Here is a 21,168-nt window from a genome sequence, read left to right on the forward strand (position 1 = left end):
GTGCCCCCAGTATTAGGCAGGCACCCCCCTCCCCAGTATTAGGCAGGCTCCCCCCTCCCCGGTATAGATGGCCAGACGTGCCCCCAGTATTAGGCAAGCTCCCCCCTCCCCGGTATAGATGGCCAGTTGTGCCCCCAGTATTAGGCAGGCTCCCCCCTCCCCGGTATAGATGGCCAGACATGCCCCCAGTATTAGGCAGGCTCCCCCCTCCCCAGTATAGATGGCCAGATGTGACCCAGTTTTAGCAGACAACCTCCATACCTCCCTCCTCAGGATAGCTACCTAACTGAAAAGTTTAGAAAGGAAGAGCTGGAACAGACATTAATATATATAGATTTATTTTCTTAAATTGATGAGGGTGCATAACTGGGACGAATTCTCCTTCCCTGCCGCAGCTTTATTACAAGAGCTCCGATGCTGTTGACAATTTACAAACACGGAGTATTGGGGAGCACAGAACAATCGGTCTGCAGAATCATAATTGCGCGATATAAAGCCATGTAGTGAAAAGCTCTTTGGCTCAGCTTGTGCTTGTGTGTTTTGATTTCAGCCATAGCCGGATCAGCTGCTGGTTAGCTTTGGTAACGCGGGCACTTTAAGGGAAAGGTGTTGCAGGAACAGGAAGTGGCTGCTTGAAAGAGGAAGTGAGGTCAGAGCATGAGTAAATAGGGTTTTTCTGTTCCCTTATTGTGCGCCATTACCACTGCCGCTGCCCTCGCCCTCTATGGGAGCTTGCCTCTTCCACACAGCCCGTCTCATCCTTCTCTTGTGTGGGATTTTGTGAGGGTCCTGGGCGCACATCTCTGGGAATCCTGATGACCCCACTGGGACAATCTCCAGCTCGGTGTAGGCTTGGTCTTCTTGTGAAACATCCGCCCCCTCTTCCAGGGGAGTGATGCAGAAGCACTGCTCAGTGACGGCCACAAAGGAGTGCTTCCATATTGTGTCGCACAGCTTTCCCCCGGATCCAAACTTCTAAAAGGAAATTGTAAATTAGTAAGTCTGTAGGCTTTTTAATAGGTAAATGCATTAGGAATCAACATCTATGTAGCTTTATTTTTTAAGTTAAATGTAACCACATTTCAAGGATACTTACCTTTGGAGAGCGAAAGCTCTGCATCTTAAAGTCTTTTTGTTTCACGGACACCACGTTTCAAACACTTTGGAAGCACTTTCACGTATGCGCAGTATGGAGCCTGTCTGTCTTGGGAATGTGAGTGCTTCCCCGAAGATGTATTAGACCAGATGGTTGAATATGTACGACGGGGTGACAGTGCTGGAACAAGGAGACTGTGAGAGAAATGGGAAGGCTCTCTAAAGGGAAGTAGTGTGTGTATGTGTGTAAATATACACCTAAGTCCGTTTCAAAATCCCGCCTCCCTCTCCTCCCTTCCCTCATCCTCCCCCGCGTCCCTCCCTGCACATGCGCAGTAGCGCAAAACACGACACACACACACACACACACACACAGAGGAAGTGCAGGGATGGGACGCAGAGACAAAGGGGTTTTATTGTAGAGCAGTGATGGCGAACCTTTTGGGGACCTGGTGCCCAAACTGCGGCCCAAATGTTGCTTCTCTATCGCAAAGTGCCACTAGACAGTTAATGACATATTGTGTGACAGATTGGGGTGGGTGACTGCTGTGGGGGGCTCCATGGGCTATTGTATTTACATGCTCTGATGTGGGGAGGGTGGCTCCAAGGGGCTGCTGTGGGGTGGGCGGGTAACTCCAAGGGGCTGCTGTGGGGTGGGGGTGAATGGTAACTCCAAGGGGCTGCTGTGGGGTGGGTGGATGAGAGGGTAACTCCAAGGGGCTGCTGTGTGATGGGTAACTTCAAGGGGCTGCTGTGGGATGGGTGGGTAACTTCATGGGGCTGCTGTGGGATGGGTGGGTAACTTCCAAAGGGCTGCTGTTCGGTGGGAGGGTAACTACAAGGGGCTGCTGCCAATGTGAGGTGGAGGGGAGGGTAACTTCAAGGGGCTGCTGTGGGGTGGGTGGGAGAGAAGGTATCTACAAGGGGGGGGGCTGCTGTTTTGGGGTGGGAGGGAAGATATCTCCAAGGGGGGGGGGGGGGCTGCTGCTGTGGCGTGGGTGGCTTCCACGGGCTGCTGCTGGTGGCTGCTGTGGGGTGGAAAACACATCTGGGTCACCCTCCTGTCACCCTGATCCTCCATAGCGCTGCTGCTGCATTATAAACAGCTTCACACTCACTTTCCCTGGCTCCGGGCTCCATCAGATGTTAGAGCTGCAGGTCCGCAATGGCTCCTCTGCATCGCACTGCACAATCAGGAAGAAATGCGAGCGGCAATGCAAAGGAGACATCGTGGACCTGGACCTCTAGTGTCTAATGGAGCCCGGAGCCAAGGAAGGGGAGTGTGAAACTTTTTCACCCACAGTGGCAACACTATGGAGGAGCATGGTGACAGGAGGGGGGTCCAAGGAGAACAAAGAAGAAGTTGCACCTCCTCCGGCACTGCTCCCCGTTCGGGGCGCCCTGCCCCCACCGCAAACTGAGCCTCCAGCTCCAACCCCAGCTCCAGGCGTGCAGTCACCAGCCAGATAGTCAGCGGTGGTGATGGGATGCAGCACACGTGCCAAAAGATGGCTCTGTGTGCCATAGGTTCTCCACCAATGTTATAGAGGATATAATATCCGTGTTCTCCCCAGGCTCATTTAGCTGTGTGCCCCCCCCCCCAGCTAATGTTAGTGACCACCCGGCTATCATTGGCTTGCCTCATCATCCGCCTTTGATTCTGTAAGCAGAGTTGCGCTTAACCTGCATTCTACCCCACCCTACTTTTTCATGCTACCCGGCTTGAAAACATTTTTGGGGAGAACACTGTGTGTATATATATATATATATATATATATATATCTCGTTATGATCTCGATTGCAAAACGCATACAGTGTTCTCCCCAGGCTCTTTTAGCCGGGTGCTCCACCCGGCTAGATTTGGTGACCACCCGGCTGTCATCGGCTCACCTTCTCACCTCCTCCTATGCTGTAAGCACAGTTGCCCTGCATTTTCATCTCGCCCCACCCGGCTACTTTTTTATGCCACCCGGCTACTATTTCATGCCACCCGGCTAGAAAAAAATTCTGGGGAGAACACTGCGCATATATATATATATATATATATATATATGTGTTTTGCAATCGAGATCAGGGGCGTAACAATAGACCCTGCAAGGGATGCAACCGCAGGGGGCCCAGAAGCCGCAAAGGGCCCTGTGGGGGGAGAAATTTATTTTCCCTGTCCTGAGAGTCTGACAACTAAGGGCATGGAAAGAAAAGGCTTTCTGCTCTCTGCGCAGTTGTTTTGATGACTGCCTCTGCTCAGCCACAACGAATCATACAAAGTTTTGTAGACAAAGATTTCTAGACCATCCCAATTCAGTGTGCAGCAGGCTCTTGTATACATTGCCCTTCTCCCAACCTCTCTACCACTCCCCAAGTGCCAGTTCTGCTCCATCAGAAGTGGTCAGAGTGAGTGTAATAAGCAGAGGCTGGGAGCGCACTCGTCTGTCTGTCAGTGTTCTGTATGCATTTTCTGCACGCCACGTGTGTCTGTATGTGTGAAAACATGCACGTTTTATCACAGGAGGAAGGATAGGAGGAACAAAAAGGATCTATAAGAGCCAGAGTCTTCCCTCTCCTTAGGTGAGTAACTTTTTTTGTTTTGTTTATATTTATTTATAAACTTTACAGACTCTCTTGAAAGGATACATTTGAGGAGGATAAACAAAAAAAAAACTTACCTGGGGCTTTCTTCAGCCCCTGGCAGTCGTTCTGTGCCCTCGCCGCAGCTCTGCTCCCTGCTGGTGACCCGGAGTCCCCTCCGGTACCAGAGGCCTGCGCATAACAGTCCGATTGACGTCAGTGTGACTCGGTGAGCCGCATCCTGGAGCGCATGAGAAGCCAACCTGGTGAGGTCGGCTTCTCCACCGGAGGGGAACCGGGAGCCACTGGCGCTGCGGCAGGAGCAAAGGACGGCTGCCAGGGGCTGGAGGAAGCCCCAGGTAAGTGGGTATTTATTTTTATCCTCCTCGGACCTTCCCTTTTATGGCAGGAGGATTGATTGTCCTCTGGTACATTAGGCTCTCTGGTCGCTGCCCTTGGCAGGTCTTTGAGCAGGAACAGGCTGGTTGGAAGGTTAAAGCCATGTGACCTGTACAGTACAGAAGGTGAACTGGCCGGTGACCCTTCACGCTGATGGGATAACAGGGGCTTTCAGGATCATTATTCCCAGAGGATAAGAGGATCAATGGTCCTCTCCACCTTCCCCCATCTCGGGATAAATGAACCTTGGTTAAAGGATTTCTGTTGCATAAAGGGACCGTGCAAAGTTGCTGCACAGCTTGGGCTAAAGAAATAAAGCCTGTTAGCTCAGAGTGTCGGTATGTCTCGCTACTGTTTGGAATGATTTGTACCTTGCAGGATAAATAAGGCATAAAGTGCCGCACAAACCTTACTGTAATATAATTTTGAATGCTGAGGTGTTGCTTGCCCTGCGCCAAACTGCCTAGTGCCGAATTGAGATGTACTCGTGGAGAGAGAATTGGGGCCTGGCGGATGCCTCCACCAAATCTTACTAAAAAAGCCAGGTGACCATCAGTGGTGGGCAAAAACTGCTGTCTTGCCTAGGGGGTCCCCATTTCATCGTAATCCTTTCTTTTTACTGCTGGTCACCTCTTCTCCGTGACCCAGTGGAATGTCACATCTGTACATACATGCCACCGGGGCACTGAGAAGAAGCGCCCAGCAGGGATGAAGAGGGGAGTGCAAAGACTGATGGGAGAGTACACCGGTCAGACAGGTGGCCACTAACCACTTAAAGAGGAACTCCAGTGAAAATAATGTAATAAAAAAAGTGCTTCATTTTTACAATAATTATGTATAAATGATTTAGTCAGTCTTCATTGCAAAATCTTTCCTTCCCCTTATTTACATTCTGACATTTATCACATGGTGACATTTTTACTGCTGGCAGGTGATGTCAGTGGAAGGAGATGCTGCTTGCTTTTTTTTGCAGTTGAAAACAGCTGTTATTTCCCACAATGCAACAAGGCTCCCACCGTGTGATGTCAGAACCATGGTCCTGACATCACACTGTGGGAGGGGTTTCACCACAATATCAGCCATACAGAGCCCACTGATAATCAGTTTGAGAAAAGAAAAAGATTTCTCATGGAAAGGGGGTATCAGTCACTGATTGGGATGAAGTTCAATTCTTGGTTATGGTTTCTATTTAAAGTGGTGTGAAACTCAGCATTTCACTTTGCTCTAAAAGATTATTTACACCATAAAACTGATTACTACAACAAAAAAAATAGAAGCAGAACAGCATTCAAATAGTTAACACAGCATTTTATTTTTCATTGGGCAGCTTTTGCCCGTTATTTACTAATTGTAGCTCACAAAGGAATGTAAACATTAGCAGCGTGCTGGAACTGAGCTGCCACACATAGTAAAAGCAGAGACCGCTAAGAAATGATCACCAGATAGATTTTAATTTATACATACCGTACATCATCTATGCAATAAAATGCAATGGCAGCTTTCAGAGCAGATAAACTGTACTTTGGGAATTTGTCATTTGTAAACCGACAATATTACTTGTGCACAAAAGCAAATATGATACTATATGGGTAATAAAAAGTAGGAAAACACATTTTTATTGAATTTTATTTGTTTTATCCCACTTTAAAGGGGTTCTTTCGCGAAAAAAGTACAGCATTTCCTGAACAGCAGTTTAACTGCCAAAATAGCAAGATACCAGCCGGCCTCCCTAATCACTTGCACACTATTATGTCAGTTAGATTTTGCAACTGTTGTTCAGGAAATGCTGTTGAAAACAAAGAAAGCCCTGAGAATCCCCCTTAAAAAGATGGACTGGCCCAAAACCTGTCATCTGTCACATTTTTAACTGCCTACTTTTTTCGCGAAAGAACCCCTTTAAGGATGGTTGAGACCATGGGGGGGAGGGCTGCTAGCTGGCACTGTTGCTGCGGGAAAGAGGAGGGGGTGTCAGGGGGGCACATTGTGGCTAGAACCGGCCCTGCCCGTGCAGTAACACGTATCAGTGGAGAGGGGGCGAGTGCTGAAGCTGAACCTTCCTACTGTCTGCATGCAATCCAGTCACCCTTCCTCCCGCTACCTATGTCACAGAGCATCAGTTCATGTCACTGACACCCCCAGTGATTTTCTACACTACAATATATACTTGCAGTGATGCTGCCTTTTTCAAATCTAACTGCACTTTCATGAAGAAATTATGCTGCATATGTTATTGTCTTTAGAAGTTCTCCGGAATGCTAGGGCTTCCTAAGGCAGCCCAAGGAGGGCCAAAGGCTTTTTTTTTTTCGGATTGCACAAAATTATATTAAGCACAATATCCATCTTGTAAATGAAACAGGTTTGTGCAACACACTCACCTGTGCATAACTGATGCATCCTTTGCTGCAGTTCCTGTCTGCATTGCTGTGCCTGGAGCATATTAAGTCCTCTTTGCACGCCTCAAACCTGTCGGGACAATTATTATTATTATTTATATAGCGCCGACATATTACGCAGCGCTGTACAGTGTATATATATATATATATATATTGTCTTGTCGCTAACTGTCCCTCAAAGGAGCTCACAATCTAATCCCTACCATTGCCATATGTCTATATTATGTAGTGTAAGTACTGTAGTCTAGGGCCAATTTTTTTAGGGGGAGCCAATTAACTTATCTGTATGTTTTTGGAATGTGGGAGGAAACCTGAGTGCCCGGAGGAAACCCACGCAGACACGGAGAGAACATACAAACTCTTTGCAGATAGTGCCCTGGCTGGGATTTGAACCAGGGACCCAGCGCTGCAAGGCGAGAGAGCTAACCACTATGCCACCGTGCTGCCCATTATGTGCTGCCCGTGCTGCCCGCAATGTTAGTGAGCGGATGGACAGATGTCTATACACACATCATATGCAAATGTCTATACACACATCAGTGACTCGCTAAACGGTGCTGAAAGAATGTCAACTGCTTATAGCAACCAATCAGACTATAGCTGCTGCTCTGCAGGGCAACTGCTTATAGCAACCAATCAGACCTTAGCTGCTGCTCTGTAGGGCAACTGCTTATAGCAACCAATCAGAACACAGCTGCTTCTCTGCAGGGCAACTGCCTATAGTGACCAATCAGACCACAGTTGCTGCTTTGTAGAGCAACTGCTTATAGCAACCAATCAGACCACAGCTGCTGCTCTGCAGGGCAACTGCTTATAGCAACCAATCAGACCACAGCTGCTGCTCTGCAGGGCAACTGCTTATAGCAACCAATCAGAACATAGCTGCTTCTCTGCAGGGCAACTGCTTATAGCAACCAATCAGACCACAGCCGCTGCTCTGCAGGGCAACTGCTTATAGTAGCAACCAATCAGACCACAGCTGCTGCTCTGCAGGGCAACTGCTTATAGCAACCAATCAGAACAAAGCTGCTGCTCTGCAGGGCAACTGCTTATACCAACCAATCAGACCACAGCTGCTGCTCTGCAGGGCAACTGCTTATAGCAACCAATCAGAACACAACTGCTGCTCTGCAGGGCAACTGCTTATAGCAACCAATCAGAACACAACTGCTGCTCTGCAGGGCAACTGCTTATAGCAACCAATCAGACCACAGCTGCTGCTCTGCAGGACAGGTTACAGAATAAAGTTTTGTTTATTACTACAGCGTACCTAAGCCAGATTTTAGCCATGGAGAACCATGACAGATGCTGTATTTTTGTTTAAAGCATACCTGAACTGATGGATATGGAGGCTGACATTTATTTCCTTTTAAAGATCGATTGTCGGCCATAAAATCAGATTCCATTTACCCACTGCTCTGTGTTTATTATGTAGTCTAAATGCAGTCAGTATTCCACTATAATCATAAATGTGCTTTAATAAATCTTATATCAGTCAGCCTGGCTCTATTCTGGAACATAGCCAGGGAGAAGGACGTTTATCTCCCCTCCCACATTCCTGCTCTTTACTGATTGGCTGAGGGCAGTTCAGTGTGACACAAGGCTGAGACGGGAAATACATCTCACCCCCTCTGCAGAAGCTGCTGAAATACAATCTATGCTGTGCTCACGTGTTTGCAAAGCAAGCTAGATGTGACCGTGCAGTTTCTAGAAATAAAGAAGAGTAAAGGAGGAAATTATATGAGGATTGGCTTCAGTTATATGTGTTTTTTCCACTGGGATAGTGTGGCTGTCCCTGCTGCTTTAAACAATGCAGATTGCCTGGCTGTCCAGGCAAAACTTGGACCCCAAATTACGATAAAGACAGCATAATACAGCTGCCAGCAATAGCTGGAAGCTGAATTTCGTCTTTCCCCAGTGTCAATGGCCTGGAGGGGCAATAGTAATTAATACTGCTTGGGGCTTTTGCAGGGTGAGACATTTTTGGCTTTACCCTGCGCCCAAATTTCCTGGTGCCTTAATGACATGTATGCATTGAATGAGCACTGGCGAACTGAGGGGGCTGTTCCGGGTGTCTGGAACCTCCCCCCTGCACTGAGCTGTGTATTCAGCCAGGGAAGCCCGCATAATATAAACAGCCTCATTCTCCCTCCCTTCTTACTTCTGGTGCTTCCCTCCAGCTAATAGAATGAGAGAGGCAGCCCAGCTTCCCTCACAAGAAGATGCTGCCTGCAGTGAGAGAATGTTGGTTATGGAGTCCTGGACTCTCCACAGCACAGAAGTGTCCGACATGATGAAATTAGAGTGCAGGCAAGCTGGTAAAATATGCACAGCATGATGCAGAGCTTGCCTGGACTCAGGGTCCGTGGGCAAACATCTGTCTGGTCTCTCCCCATTGTTATAATGACTGCATGTGTGGGTAAGGTGTTTAACAAGCTGAAAAGTTTTTGACAGTCCCTAGACTCCAGGAGGGCTTCTTTCTGACTTGTGTGAGAGACTGACAGGGACAGGAGTCCGATTACAGGCAAGTAGCCTGTCTGATGTGGGACTGCAATACAGATAAGTTCTCTGCTCCATCTCAGGCTATTCTCAATTTCTCCACTCCTCTCTCTGGGCTAGTGCAACGCCAAAATGACAATAGCAATCGCTAGCAATTTGTGAGTGTGATTTTGTGAAGTGATTTTCAGAGCGATTTTTGAATGAATTGCTCAAAAACATGCTACATGCAGTATACCTGCGATTTTGAAAAAATCACAACGCTGCTGTGGGAACACCCACATAGGGTAACATTAGTCAAGCGCTTTTCAAATCACTGTTGATTTGAAAAACGCTCAGAAGCACTCTTGGTGTGCACCAGCCTCCTTCATTTACCTTTGTTTCCCTCTTCCCCTAGAGCTGGCTGTGTCTTCTTGTCATACAGGAAAGCTAAATAAAAGTGCAATCCTGGTGAGGCAAAATATTATTATTTAGTATTTATATAGCGCCGCCATCTTCCGCAGATGCATATATCCCTGCATCATATGGCTATCGCTTGCGCTATGTGACACTATGTAGCATATTCCACTGAATTGTCCAAACTAAGTCTATCTCCTGTTCCTCTCTTGGGGAGTTGTTCCAGTGCTGTACCCCGTTCACATTTGCTGCTACCAGAAGCCCTCAGAAACACTCGTGTCCTTGAGTACTTCCAAAGATAGGCAGCTCCGTAATACGCCAGCGCACTTTTGTGCATGGGCAGTATGGAGCCACCTGTATTCGGAAGCACTCGGGGACATACGTGCTTCTGGACCTTTCAGGAACCCCCCCCCTTAAAAATCCTGCGTTTGCCCCTGATGAGGGTTATTGTCCCATGTTGGCCACAGCTATGCTCAATTTATCTGTACAAGCTGCTTCCAAAGGGTGAGGAATGTAAAATCTATGCCAAGGGGGAAGGACGGGCACTAATGCATTATTATTGATCTGGGACAAAATGTGACTAGTGCATTTATAGTGGCTGCCATTTACTTCAACTACACAAGTTGAACTCTTACCACTCATCGCAGAAGGCATCACAGAGGGGCAACTCATGGATCCCAGCCACGGTGCCGGGGAGCCCCCACTTGGAGATGTGTGGGGAGCAGAGGTACATACACTGCACACGGCTAATGTATTCTTCACACCTGAGAGAAAAAGAGCGTCATCACTGTTCCTTGGTTACCAACATTTGTGAAGAAACTGCTGCTCGTCTGGTGCAGACAGGTTCTCTTTTTCTGTTGCATATTCTGCACACTTCGGCTTCGCTTCTTATAACATTGATTTACCGCATTCAGTAAAGATTACAATGACTGGTTTTCGTCAAACATTTAAAAAAAAAAAATGTAATTCACAAAGGCTGTTACTGCACGGGAAAACTAAAATGACCAGCGTGTGAGGTAAATTCCTCATCAATGAAATGTTAATTCGCAAACAATAAAGCTTGAGGTAAAACAAGTGAGATGTTCAGCATTATATCTCCAGCCCGGAGCAGTGCTTTTCAGCGCTGCTAGATTTGGGCGCAGCCAGCGCCGCCATAGACTGTAATGGGAATCAGTCTATAGCGGCGCTCAGTGAGTAACGTCGGAGCCGTCAGCAAACGGAGCCGAAGTTGCTTAAAAAACACAATAATTTGGCCTCCAGCAATCGCTGGAAGCCGAATTATATCATTCCCCCACTATCCATAGCGGCCTGGAGGGGGAATAGTAATTAATACGGGCCGGACTTGTGCAGAAGCAGGATCAGCCATATACCGGCTGTATCCAGCGCCCGAGTCTCCTGGGGGCAATTTCAAATGTGGACATTTAGAAAGGAGGAAACTCAGAGCAGAGAAAAGGTGAAAACTAAATGAAGGATACCTGAGAACTCCTAAATTTTAAATATTTTTCTCTGTCCCCCTCCGTTACCTTATAAAGGCTGCCTGAAGCTACCGGTACTTAGGGGTCGGCCAGGGTCAGTGAGCTGTGCGCAGGTGCTGCTTGGCCGCCCTTGATCGTGCCTGTGGCCAGGAGCGCCCTGCACACGCACTACGGAGTTGTGACGTCCCGAATTGCATGATTATGAAGGATAGCAGAGTAAAAGTAAAAGACGCAAAATAATGGCAATAGAACATTGGTCATTTTACCACTGTACCCTACCTCTCACCTAAACCCTCCACTATCTATGCTTAACACCCACCACCTACTCCTAACACTAACCAATACTGATCTAAAAAACGGCAAAAATGCTTTTGGATTGCTGTGCATTGAGTTTATCAAATGACGTATATATGACGAATACGGGACCTCATTTGAATCATAATGAACTGTAGAATAAATGTTGATGTGTGTCATAGCTTGGATCTCTATTGCATAAAAAAAATAGATAAACTCAATACACCATTTAAAAAATGGCATTTTCAAAATTATGCTCAAACTTTCAGCAAAACTACACAAGTCGGTAGCTTACAAAACACTAACTTTTTAATAGCTGAGCAGTGGCGTAGGGACCGGGGTCGCAACGGTCGCCATGGCGACCGGGCCCGGCTCCTAAAGAGGCGGGGGAGGGGCCCGGGGGGCCCATCTCCGTGTGGAGGGCCGTGCGGCCCGTGCGCGCTGGTAGGGGGAGCTGCAGCCGCGGGGAGGGCAGCCCGACCTCTCCCCGGGCCCCCCCCCCCCCCTCAGATACAGAGTGACGCGCACGGAATCGCTGTAGGCAGAACTCACCTCCCTGCGTTCCACTCGCCGCTGGTCTCCTCCCGCTCTGCATAGATGGTGTTACACACTGCTTCCGGCTAAACAGGAAGCAGTGTGTAACAACATCTATACAGTGGGAGGAGATTAGCGGCGCAGGGACGGAGGTGAGTTCTGCCTACAGCGCTTCCGTGCGCGTCACTCTGCATCTGGGGGGGGGGGGGGCGGGGAGAGGAAGGGAGGGAAAGGTCGGGCTGCCCTCTCCGCGGCTGCGGCTCCCCCCTCCATTATGTGGGGGCAAAGCGGGGGAAGCTACCTAATCTATCCTGGGGGGCAACGACCTACCTAATCTATCCTGGGGGGCAGCTACCTACCTAATCTATCCTGGGGGGGCAGCTACCTACCTAATCCATCATAGGGGGCAGCTACCTAATCTATCCTGGGGGGCAGCTACCTACCTAATCTATCCTGGGGGGGCAGCTACCTACCTAATCTATCCTGGGGGGGCAGCTACCTACCTAATCTATCCTGGGGGGGCAGCTACCTACCTAATCTTTCCTGGGGGGGGCAGCTACCTACCTAATCTATCCTGGGGGGGCAGCTACCTAGCTAATCTATCCTGGGGGGCAGCTACCTACCTAATCTTTCCTGGGGGGGCAGCTACCTACCTAATCTATCCTGGGGGGGCAGCTACCTACTCTACCCTATCCTGGGGGGCAGCTACCTACCTAATCTATCCTGGGGCAGGGGGCAGCTACCTAACCTATCCTGGGGGGCAGCTACCTAATCTATCCTGGGGGACAGCTACCTAATCTAACCCATACTGGGGGCAGCTACCTAATCTAACCTATACTGGGGGGCACCTACCTAATCTAACCTTATACTGGGGGGCACCTACCTAATCTAACCTATACTGGGGGGCACCTACCTATCTAACCTATACTGGGGGGCACCTACCTCATCTAACCTATACTGGGGGACAGCTATCTAATCTAACCTATACTGGGGGGCACCTACCTATCTAACCTTATACTGGGGGGCACCTACCTAATCTAACCTATACTGGGGGGCACCTACCTATCTAACCTATACTGGGGGGCACCTACCTCATCTAACCTATACTGGGGGACAGCTATCTAATCTAACCTATACTGGGGGGCACCTACCTATCTAACCTATACTGGGGGGCACCTACCTATCTAACCTATACTGGGGGCACTTACTTATCTAACCTGTATTGGGGGCACCTAGCTAGCCTATACAGGTGGCAACTATACTGGCTACCTATATTGGAGGCACCTACCTAACTAACCTATACTGGGGGCACCTACCTATCTAACCTATGCTGGGGGAAACTATTCTGGCTACCTATATTAGAGGCACCCACCTAGTTAACCTGTACTGGGGGCACCTGTCTAACTTATCTAACTTATACCGGCGGCGCCTGCCTATCTAACCTATACTGGAGGCAACTATACTGGCTACCTATGCTGGAGGCACCTACCTGGCTAACCTATACCGGGGGCAACTATACTGGCTTACCTATGCCTGGCTACCTTTACTGGGGGGACCTATAGCTGGCTATAGGGATTCGGATATGTGTGTGCGTCGGGTGTTGACGGGGGAGGGGGCGGGCTGTTGTTGCCGGGGGGGCTATTGTTGCTGCGGGGGGGGGCCCACATCCAGATTCCGCATCGGGGCCCAGAGGTTTGTAGCTACGCCACTTTTTTTAGCGTTCCGTAATGGTGACATTTGTGGCCTTTTTCTGCTCTACAGCCTCTTCTGGGGCTATGCAAACAAAGTATGGCGCTAAAATATTTTGTGGAAAAAAAATGGCCGATACAAAGACACATGCACACTTTAGAGTTAATAACCTGCTAGATGCCCAGTTAGCTATCAGATGAGACGTGTGGTTTTATTTTAACTGGGATAAGTGGTAGAATAGATTTTAGGGTTGGGGCCTATGTGTTGTGAATTATTTTTATGGATAAACTGAATCTAAAGCAATAATGTTTTTATTTTCATATAATATATACCAAAAGAAACAATTTAAAGAAGAATACATAAATACATGTTACTTTTTTAATTTTTAAAGACTTTAGCTGCATACACACATCAGACTATAGTCTTTGGAAAATGAAAGATTACAGACCAATCTTACCACCCTTCCTGTAGTATAAGAGCCATACTCTACACAGTCTATTCTATGGAGCTGAACTCCACATCAGAAAAAAATCTTTGCAAGATGCTGCACACACAGATGCTGTACAGACACAAAAGATCAGTATCTGCAAAAGATCTGTCCCTGCCAAAAATCCATCCCTGCAAATTGCAATGATAGTCTATGAGATCTGCAGATCATCATACACACATGATTTAACTGACATTCATCTGCAGATCAGATCCACCAGGATGGATTTTCAGATCTGCGGATGATTGCTTGATCTGCAGATGAATGTCAGTTAAATCATGTGTGTATGATGATCTGCAGATCTCATAGACTATCATTGCAATTTGCAGGGATGGATTTTTGGCAGGAACAGATCTTTTGCAGATACTGATCTTTTGTGTCTGTACAGCATCTTTGTGTGCAGGATCTTGCAATGATTTTTTTCTGATGTGGAGTTCAGCTCCATAGAAAAGACTGTGTAGAGTATGGCTCTCATACTACAGGAAGGGTGGTAAGATTGGTCTGTGATCTTTCATTTTCCAAAGACTATGGTCTGATGTGTGTATGCACCCTTAAGCTTTTTAACTTTGTATGCCACAAGGAGATATTGATGTTATTTTTGCAAATAAGGGCATGCAATTATTGCTGGCGTACAATGAGAAAACAAAAAAAACACAACAGAGGAAAAAAAATACACCTTTATTTCCAAATAAAATATTATCCCCATAACTAATCACCCACAAAAAGCCTAATTTGTGGTGAAAAAAAAAGATATAGATTATTTAGGTGTGATAAGTAGAGATTAACCGCCTTGTCGGTCCAATTCCCGCCGGCAAGGGGGCAGCGCAGCACTCTTAATTTTTTTAAATCATGTAGCGAGCCCTCGATAGCCGCTGAGCGGCGGCATCCCCCCACCCACTCCGATCGCCTCTGGCGATCAGAGTAAGCAGGAAATCCCATTCAGAACGGGATTTCCTGCTGGGCTTCCCCGGTCGCCATGGCGACGGGGCGGATGACGGGACGTCAGAGGGAATCCCGATCCACCCCTCAGCGCTGCCTGGCACTGATTGGCCAGGCTGCGCAGGGGTCGGGGGGGGCGGCTCGGCGTAGCGGGTAGCGGCGGCGATCGCGTACCACACGCAGCTAGCAAAGTGCTAGCTGCGTGTAGGAAAAAAAGAATTATGCAAATCGGCCCAGCGGGACCTGAGAAATCCTCCTGCGCAGGTTACCCCGAGCTGAGCTCGGGATAACCGGCAAGGAGGTTAAAGGGCAACTGAAGCTAGAGAGATATGGAGGCTGCCATATTTATTTCCTCTTAAGCAATACCAGTTGATTGGCTATCCTGCTACTCCTCTGCCTCTAATACTTTAAGCCATAAACCCTGAACAAGCATGCAGAAGATCAGGTGTTTCTGACATTATTGTCAGATCTGAAAGATTAGCTTCATGCTTGTTTCTGACATTCAGATACTACTGAATCCTAATAGACCAGCAGGACTGCCAGGCAACTGGTATTGTATAAAAGGAAATAAATATGGCAGCCTCCATATATTTTTCACTTCAGTTGTCCTTTAAAGAGAATCTGAAGCCAGATTAAAATGGCTTTTTACCTTATATCCATGTGAGGCATGTTTGCCCCTGCTAAAACGCCGCTATCCCGTGGCATAACGAGGGGTCTTTACCCCCAAATCCCCTCCATGGTGCCCAGGGAGCGCTTCCGTGTGAGGCAGGGCTAATTGGCCACAGCCCTGCCTCACACGCGTCTGTCAGCGCGTATCGTCGCCTCTCCCCCGCCCCTGAGGAAGCAAGGAAGGCCGCAATACGAGCATAGGGGGAGATATTGTGGCTGGGAACATGAAGAATCACTCGCGTTCCCAGCCTGTCGGGTCCTGATGGCGAAACCGGAAGTGGTCGCCGGCAGGGACGGGGGGATCGCAGAGACATGGCGAGGGCACCGATCAGCTGCAGGGGGCGGGGGGAAGCCCCAGGTGAGTAAAACTCATTTTTTTTTTGAGACTTAAGTGCCTCTTTAAGTGGACTTTAAAAACCGCTAGCCCATGTAAGTATTTGCGGTTAGCGTTAACCGCAAACGCGTGACATGCAGCGTGTTGCCGGCGATTTGCGATTAGTGATTAGCGATCGCGATTAGCATGCATAGCACCGCTAATCGCGATCGCTCCCAAAACGCTGCAGTGACCAGTAATTTTTCTGCGTTAATTGCGAAAATCACTCCCGCAAAGCGTTTTGTGGTTTTAGGTGAGAATGTGGCCTATATGCCTAGAATCGCTCTGAAAAAACGCTTCAAAAACCACTAGCGTTTGCATATCCGCTACCGGTTTTTGGTGTGCACTGGCCCTACCACAGAGTTTATGGTACACTGGCTACACTTTTCAAAGTATATGAACAAGTATAAAAATGTACCAGATTTCTCTGGTTCAAAAAAAAAATTGAACCATGTATGGGCACCACAGAGGTAATGCAGTCAAATTGATCAATTTTCTAATTTGAATTTTATTTTTCTAATAAGAAAAAAATATCTATTTTTCAGTTTCTTTCACAACAAACTTGATCGCGTGTGTAATCAGAAACATATAAAAAAAAAGATGAATGCTTTATTCATTTTTTTTATTTTTGTTTTGTAAATCTCTCAAAGATCTTTTTTTCTTCTAATTATTGTGGAAAAATTAATCAGATTTCTCTGGTCGCTAACGGCCTCCCCGCACCACCAAAAAGGGAAAAACAATGTTGTATAGGCAACTTTTAAAGTAATTTTTCCACTTCCGTTCTAGGAATGAACATTTTTAGAGATGGGGACAGTCTCTTGCCACAGCTGAGAACTATTCTACACAACATTACAACAGTGCAATTACCTGGGGCTGAGGGGTCCACAGCCCTCCCAGGGGAAGGCGACAGATGGGAGGGCATCTATGTGTTCCTGAGAACAGCAAGAATCTGGAAAGGAGAAGGAAAATTTGAACATCACTGTCATTTGCAAAGGAACCTTAAGAAAAAACCTGCAACGAACCCCCCCCCCCCCCTCCCGGGGGGTACTGACCTCGAGTGGGGGAAGCCTCCGGATCCTATTGAGGCTTCTCCCGTCCTCCTCGGTCCCAGATAAAGCTCCCTGAACAGCGGGGATGTAAATATTTACCTTTCCGACTCCAGCGCAGGCCCAGTATCGGCTCTCCACGCGGAGATAGGCGGAAATAGTCGATCGCTGCCGGGCTGCTTTACTGCGCTGGTGCAAGTCTCCTGCTCCTGCGCAGTAGAGCGGACCCGACAGAGATCGGCTATTTTCGCCTATCTCTGTGCTGAGCAGGGCCGTTTCTTGCCCTGTTCAGCCGGTCCTGCTGAACGGGGCGCCGATGAGAGTGATTGATTGGGGGGCGCCAGGCAGAAGGATGTGATGTCACGTCACTGCTAGGAGCCGGTGACGTGCGGACACAGTGCAGCGAGAGGCAGGAGGAGCTGTGCACCAGCGCGATCACCGGCTTCCTAGATCCTTCTGGGCGCTCCTGTGCAGGGCTGAGCCTGGGCGGGCGCTCTCCCCCTGTGGCCGCCGCTCTCTCCCTCCCTCTAGCCGCCGGCGCCGCCGTGTCAGACCTCGATCAGGTGGCGACCAGTAGTGCGGGCGCTAGGACCTAGCACGCCGCACTGATATGCGGAAGTGACATCACTTCCGCATATAGAGCGTGTGCGTCCGGTGCCCTCTTACTGGTCGGGTCGCCCGCTGATCGAGGTCTGACGCTGCTGCAAGGTGAGGGGGTAGCGGCGGCTAGAGGGGGGTCCCCTTTCACTCACTCGGGACCCTATACCCCTGGCTCCATATACTGGGCACATATACCCCCTGGCTCTATATACTGGGCACATATACCCCCTGGCTCCATATACTGGGCACATATACCCCCTGGCGCCATATACTGGGCACATATATCTCTGGCTCCATATACTGGGCACATATACCCCCTGGCTCCTTATACTGGGCACATATACTCCCTGGCGCCATATACTGGGCACATATAACTCTGGCTCCATATACTGGGCACATATACCCCCTGGCTCCATATACTGGGCACATATACCCCTGGCTCCATATACTGGGCACATATACCCCTGGCTCCATATACTGGGCACATATACCCCTGGCTCCATATACTGGGCACATATACCCCCTGGCTCCATATACTGGGCACATATACCCCCTGGCTCCATATACTGGGCACATATACCCCCTGGCGCCATATACTGGGCACATATATCTCTGGCTCCATATACTGGGCACATATACCCCCTGGCTCCATATACTGGGCACATATACCCCCTGGCTCCATATACTGGGCACATATACCCCCTGGCGCCATATACTGGGCACATATACCCCCTGGCGCCATATACTGGGCACATATACCCCCTGGCTCTATATACTGGGCACATATACCCCCTGGCTCCATATACTGTGTACATATACCCCCTGGCTCCATATACTGGGCACATATACCCCCTGGCTCCATATACTGGGCACATATACCCCCTGGCTCCATATACTGGGCACATATACCCCCTGGCTCCATATACTGGGCACATATACCCCCTGGCTCCATATACTGGACACATATACCCCCTGGCTCCATATACTGGGCACATATACCTCTGGCTCCATATACTGGGCACATATACCCCCTGGCTCCATATACTGGGCACATATACCCCCTGGCTCCATATACTGGGCACATATACCCCCTGGCTCCATATACTGGGCACATATACCCCTGGCTCCATATACTGGGCACATATACCCCTGGCTCCATATACTGGGCACATATACCCCCTGGCTCCATATACTGGGCACATATACCCCCTGGCTCCATATACTGGGCACATATACCCCCCTGGCGCCATATACTGGGCACATATATCTCTGGCTCCATATACTGGGCACATATACCCCCTGGCTCCATATACTGGGCACATATACCCCCTGGCTCCATATACTGGGCACATATACCCCCTGGCGCCATATACTGGGCACATATACCCCCTGGCGCCATATACTGGGCACATATACCTTATACATATATAATAAAAATGGTGAGTTGGTTTCAAGGATTCAAGGAGCCTTTTGACATGATTTCACTTAGCAGCTTTGATTTTGGGGAAGGGGGGGGGCGTATTTTTTGACTCTCGAAATGGGTGAAATTTAGCCTAGAAACTGCCCTGGTGCTGAGAGCCGCAGCAGCTCCCCCGCTGGAGCCAGGGAAGGTAAATATATAACAGCGCTTGTCAGGCTCGTCGAGGGAGGATTCCGGGACACTTCGGGGGAGCCAGCACTGGATTGCCTGCAGCTGCAGGGGAGGGGGAAGCCTCATTGGGATCCTGAGGCTTCCCCCTCCTGAGGTGAGTACTCTTTAAGGCTGGGTACACACATAGCAGAGCATGAAAGGTCGCGTTTTCTCTCATGTGCGGGGGGGGGGGGGGGTTGTGTGCGTTTTAAGTGTGCGTTTGCATTTTGCCGCCCGCATGTGTTTTTCTAGCGTTTTGTGTGTTTTTACGCGTTTGGGGTTGGCATATATTTGTATGCGTTTTCAATGCGTTTTTACATTGCGTTTTATGCAGATCACTAGGAAGACAACAGGAAGCGGAAATACATCACAAAACAATTTTTTAAAAAAAAAACGCCTATAAAAATGCATGAGAAACGCATACAAAACACAATACATTGCGTTCCCATTGACTTTCATTATGTGCGTTTTTGAATATTATGCAACAAAACCAGCGTTTTTAAAAATGCACGCATACAAAATGCATATGCGTTCTTTATATGAGTTTTGTCATGCGGCCCATAGACTTCCATTAGTGGCAAAAACGCAGCGTTTTCCGCAACGCTAGCGTTTCTGCTAAGTGTGCACCTAACCTGAAGGACAACTGAAGTGAAAAGAATATGGAGCTTGCCATATTTATTTCCTTCTAAACAATACCAGTTGCCTGGCAGCCCTGCTGATCTATTTGGCTACAGTAGTGGTGTGAATCACACCAGGAACAAGCATGCAGCTAATCTTGTCAGCTCTGACTATAATGTCAGACACACCTGCTACATGCTTGTTCAGGGTCTATGGCTAAAAGTATTTTGAGGCAGAGGATCAGCAGGACAGCCAGACATCTGGTATTGCTTAACCTGTTCCCGACTGCTGGTACGCATATTTACACCCCTGGAAACTTCAATTCTGCACTAGGGGCGTTAATATGCGTACTTGTATATTTACCTCGCTGTTCATTTACTTTGCTGTTCCTGATCGACGTTCATTTCCGTCACAATCCCCCGGTTCCGTGATTGGTGAATGGGAACAACTTGTTCCCAAACCCGATCATGGTGCCTGTGATTCGAAAATTGTTTTCGAAATTTGTTTAGAGAATAATAGTTTTGTAAATTATCATTTTGATTTTTTTTAATCACTTTGAAAATCATTATGAGAATATGTTTCTAAATTTTCATTTTGAAATTTATTGTCTTAGAAATGTATGGGTTTTTTTTTTACGTTATTTGCGGCAGAGGTAGGGGGTTTTAAGATTGGGTGTCAGGAAGGGGGTTTTAGGGTTAGACATCAGGAAGGGGTGTTTTTGGGTTAGGCACCACCAGGTAGGGTCTTAGGGTTAGGCACCACTAGGGAGGGGGCTAAGGGTTAGGCACCACCAGGTGGGGTCTTAGGGTTAGGCACCACTGGGGAGGGGGTCTAAGGGTAAGCACCACCAGGGTCGGTCTTAGGATTAGGCACCACTGGGGAGGTGGTCTAAGGGTAAGCACCACCAGGGTCGGTCTTAGGGTTAGGCATCACTGGGGAGGGGATCTAAGGGTTAGGCACCACCAGGTGGGGTCTTTGGGTTAGGCACCACTGGGGAGGGGGTCTAAGGTTTAGGCACCACTAGGTGGGGTCTTAGGGTTAGGCACCACTGGGGAGGGGGTCTAAGGGTAAGCACCACCAGGGTCGGTCTTAGGGTTAGACATCACTGGGGAGGGGATCTAAGGGTTAGGCACCACCGGGTGGGGTCTTTGGGTTAGGCACCACAAGGGGCGGTCTTGGGGTTAGGCACCACTGGCATAGGGGGGAAGGGAGGGGTTAGGGTTAGGCATCGGTAGAGGGAGGGTTCTGTGTGGGAGTAGGTTTAAGTTTAGTTGTAGAAAATGATTAGTAATATTTATCAATGTTTTGCTATCCTCAATACGACTGTAAATATTTCTTTGTTTTCATTGTTATAGACGATATTTTGCAATTTCAGCTTCACCATGCTCCTCTTTTTCCTGGCGCCCTTATTTAATGTATGCCTCTGTGCTTTCCTTGGGTGGCTTTGCCTCAGGTCAGGTCTCCTTT

At 48.4% G+C, this 21,168-nt stretch overlaps 1 protein-coding gene across 1 annotated transcript in view; it reads right to left on the minus strand.

Moving 5' to 3' along the window:
* Positions 1-321: 321 nt before the first annotated feature.
* Positions 322-21,168, minus strand: part of RTBDN (retbindin) — a 36,649-nt gene continuing 15,802 nt past the window's right edge. Inside the window, exons 3-6 of the mRNA XM_068274223.1 lie at positions 16,675-16,756; positions 9,983-10,111; positions 6,438-6,525; positions 322-975 (exon numbers count right to left, since the gene is read on the minus strand). Coding sequence (XP_068130324.1) covers positions 685-975; positions 6,438-6,525; positions 9,983-10,111; positions 16,675-16,756 — 590 coding nt within the window. The 3' untranslated portion in view covers positions 322-684. The remainder of the gene's footprint in view (positions 976-6,437; positions 6,526-9,982; positions 10,112-16,674; positions 16,757-21,168) is intronic.

The sequence above is a fragment of the Hyperolius riggenbachi genome, chromosome 3 (assembly GCF_040937935.1).
Source record: "Hyperolius riggenbachi isolate aHypRig1 chromosome 3, aHypRig1.pri, whole genome shotgun sequence".
NCBI lineage: Eukaryota > Metazoa > Chordata > Amphibia > Anura > Hyperoliidae > Hyperolius > Hyperolius riggenbachi.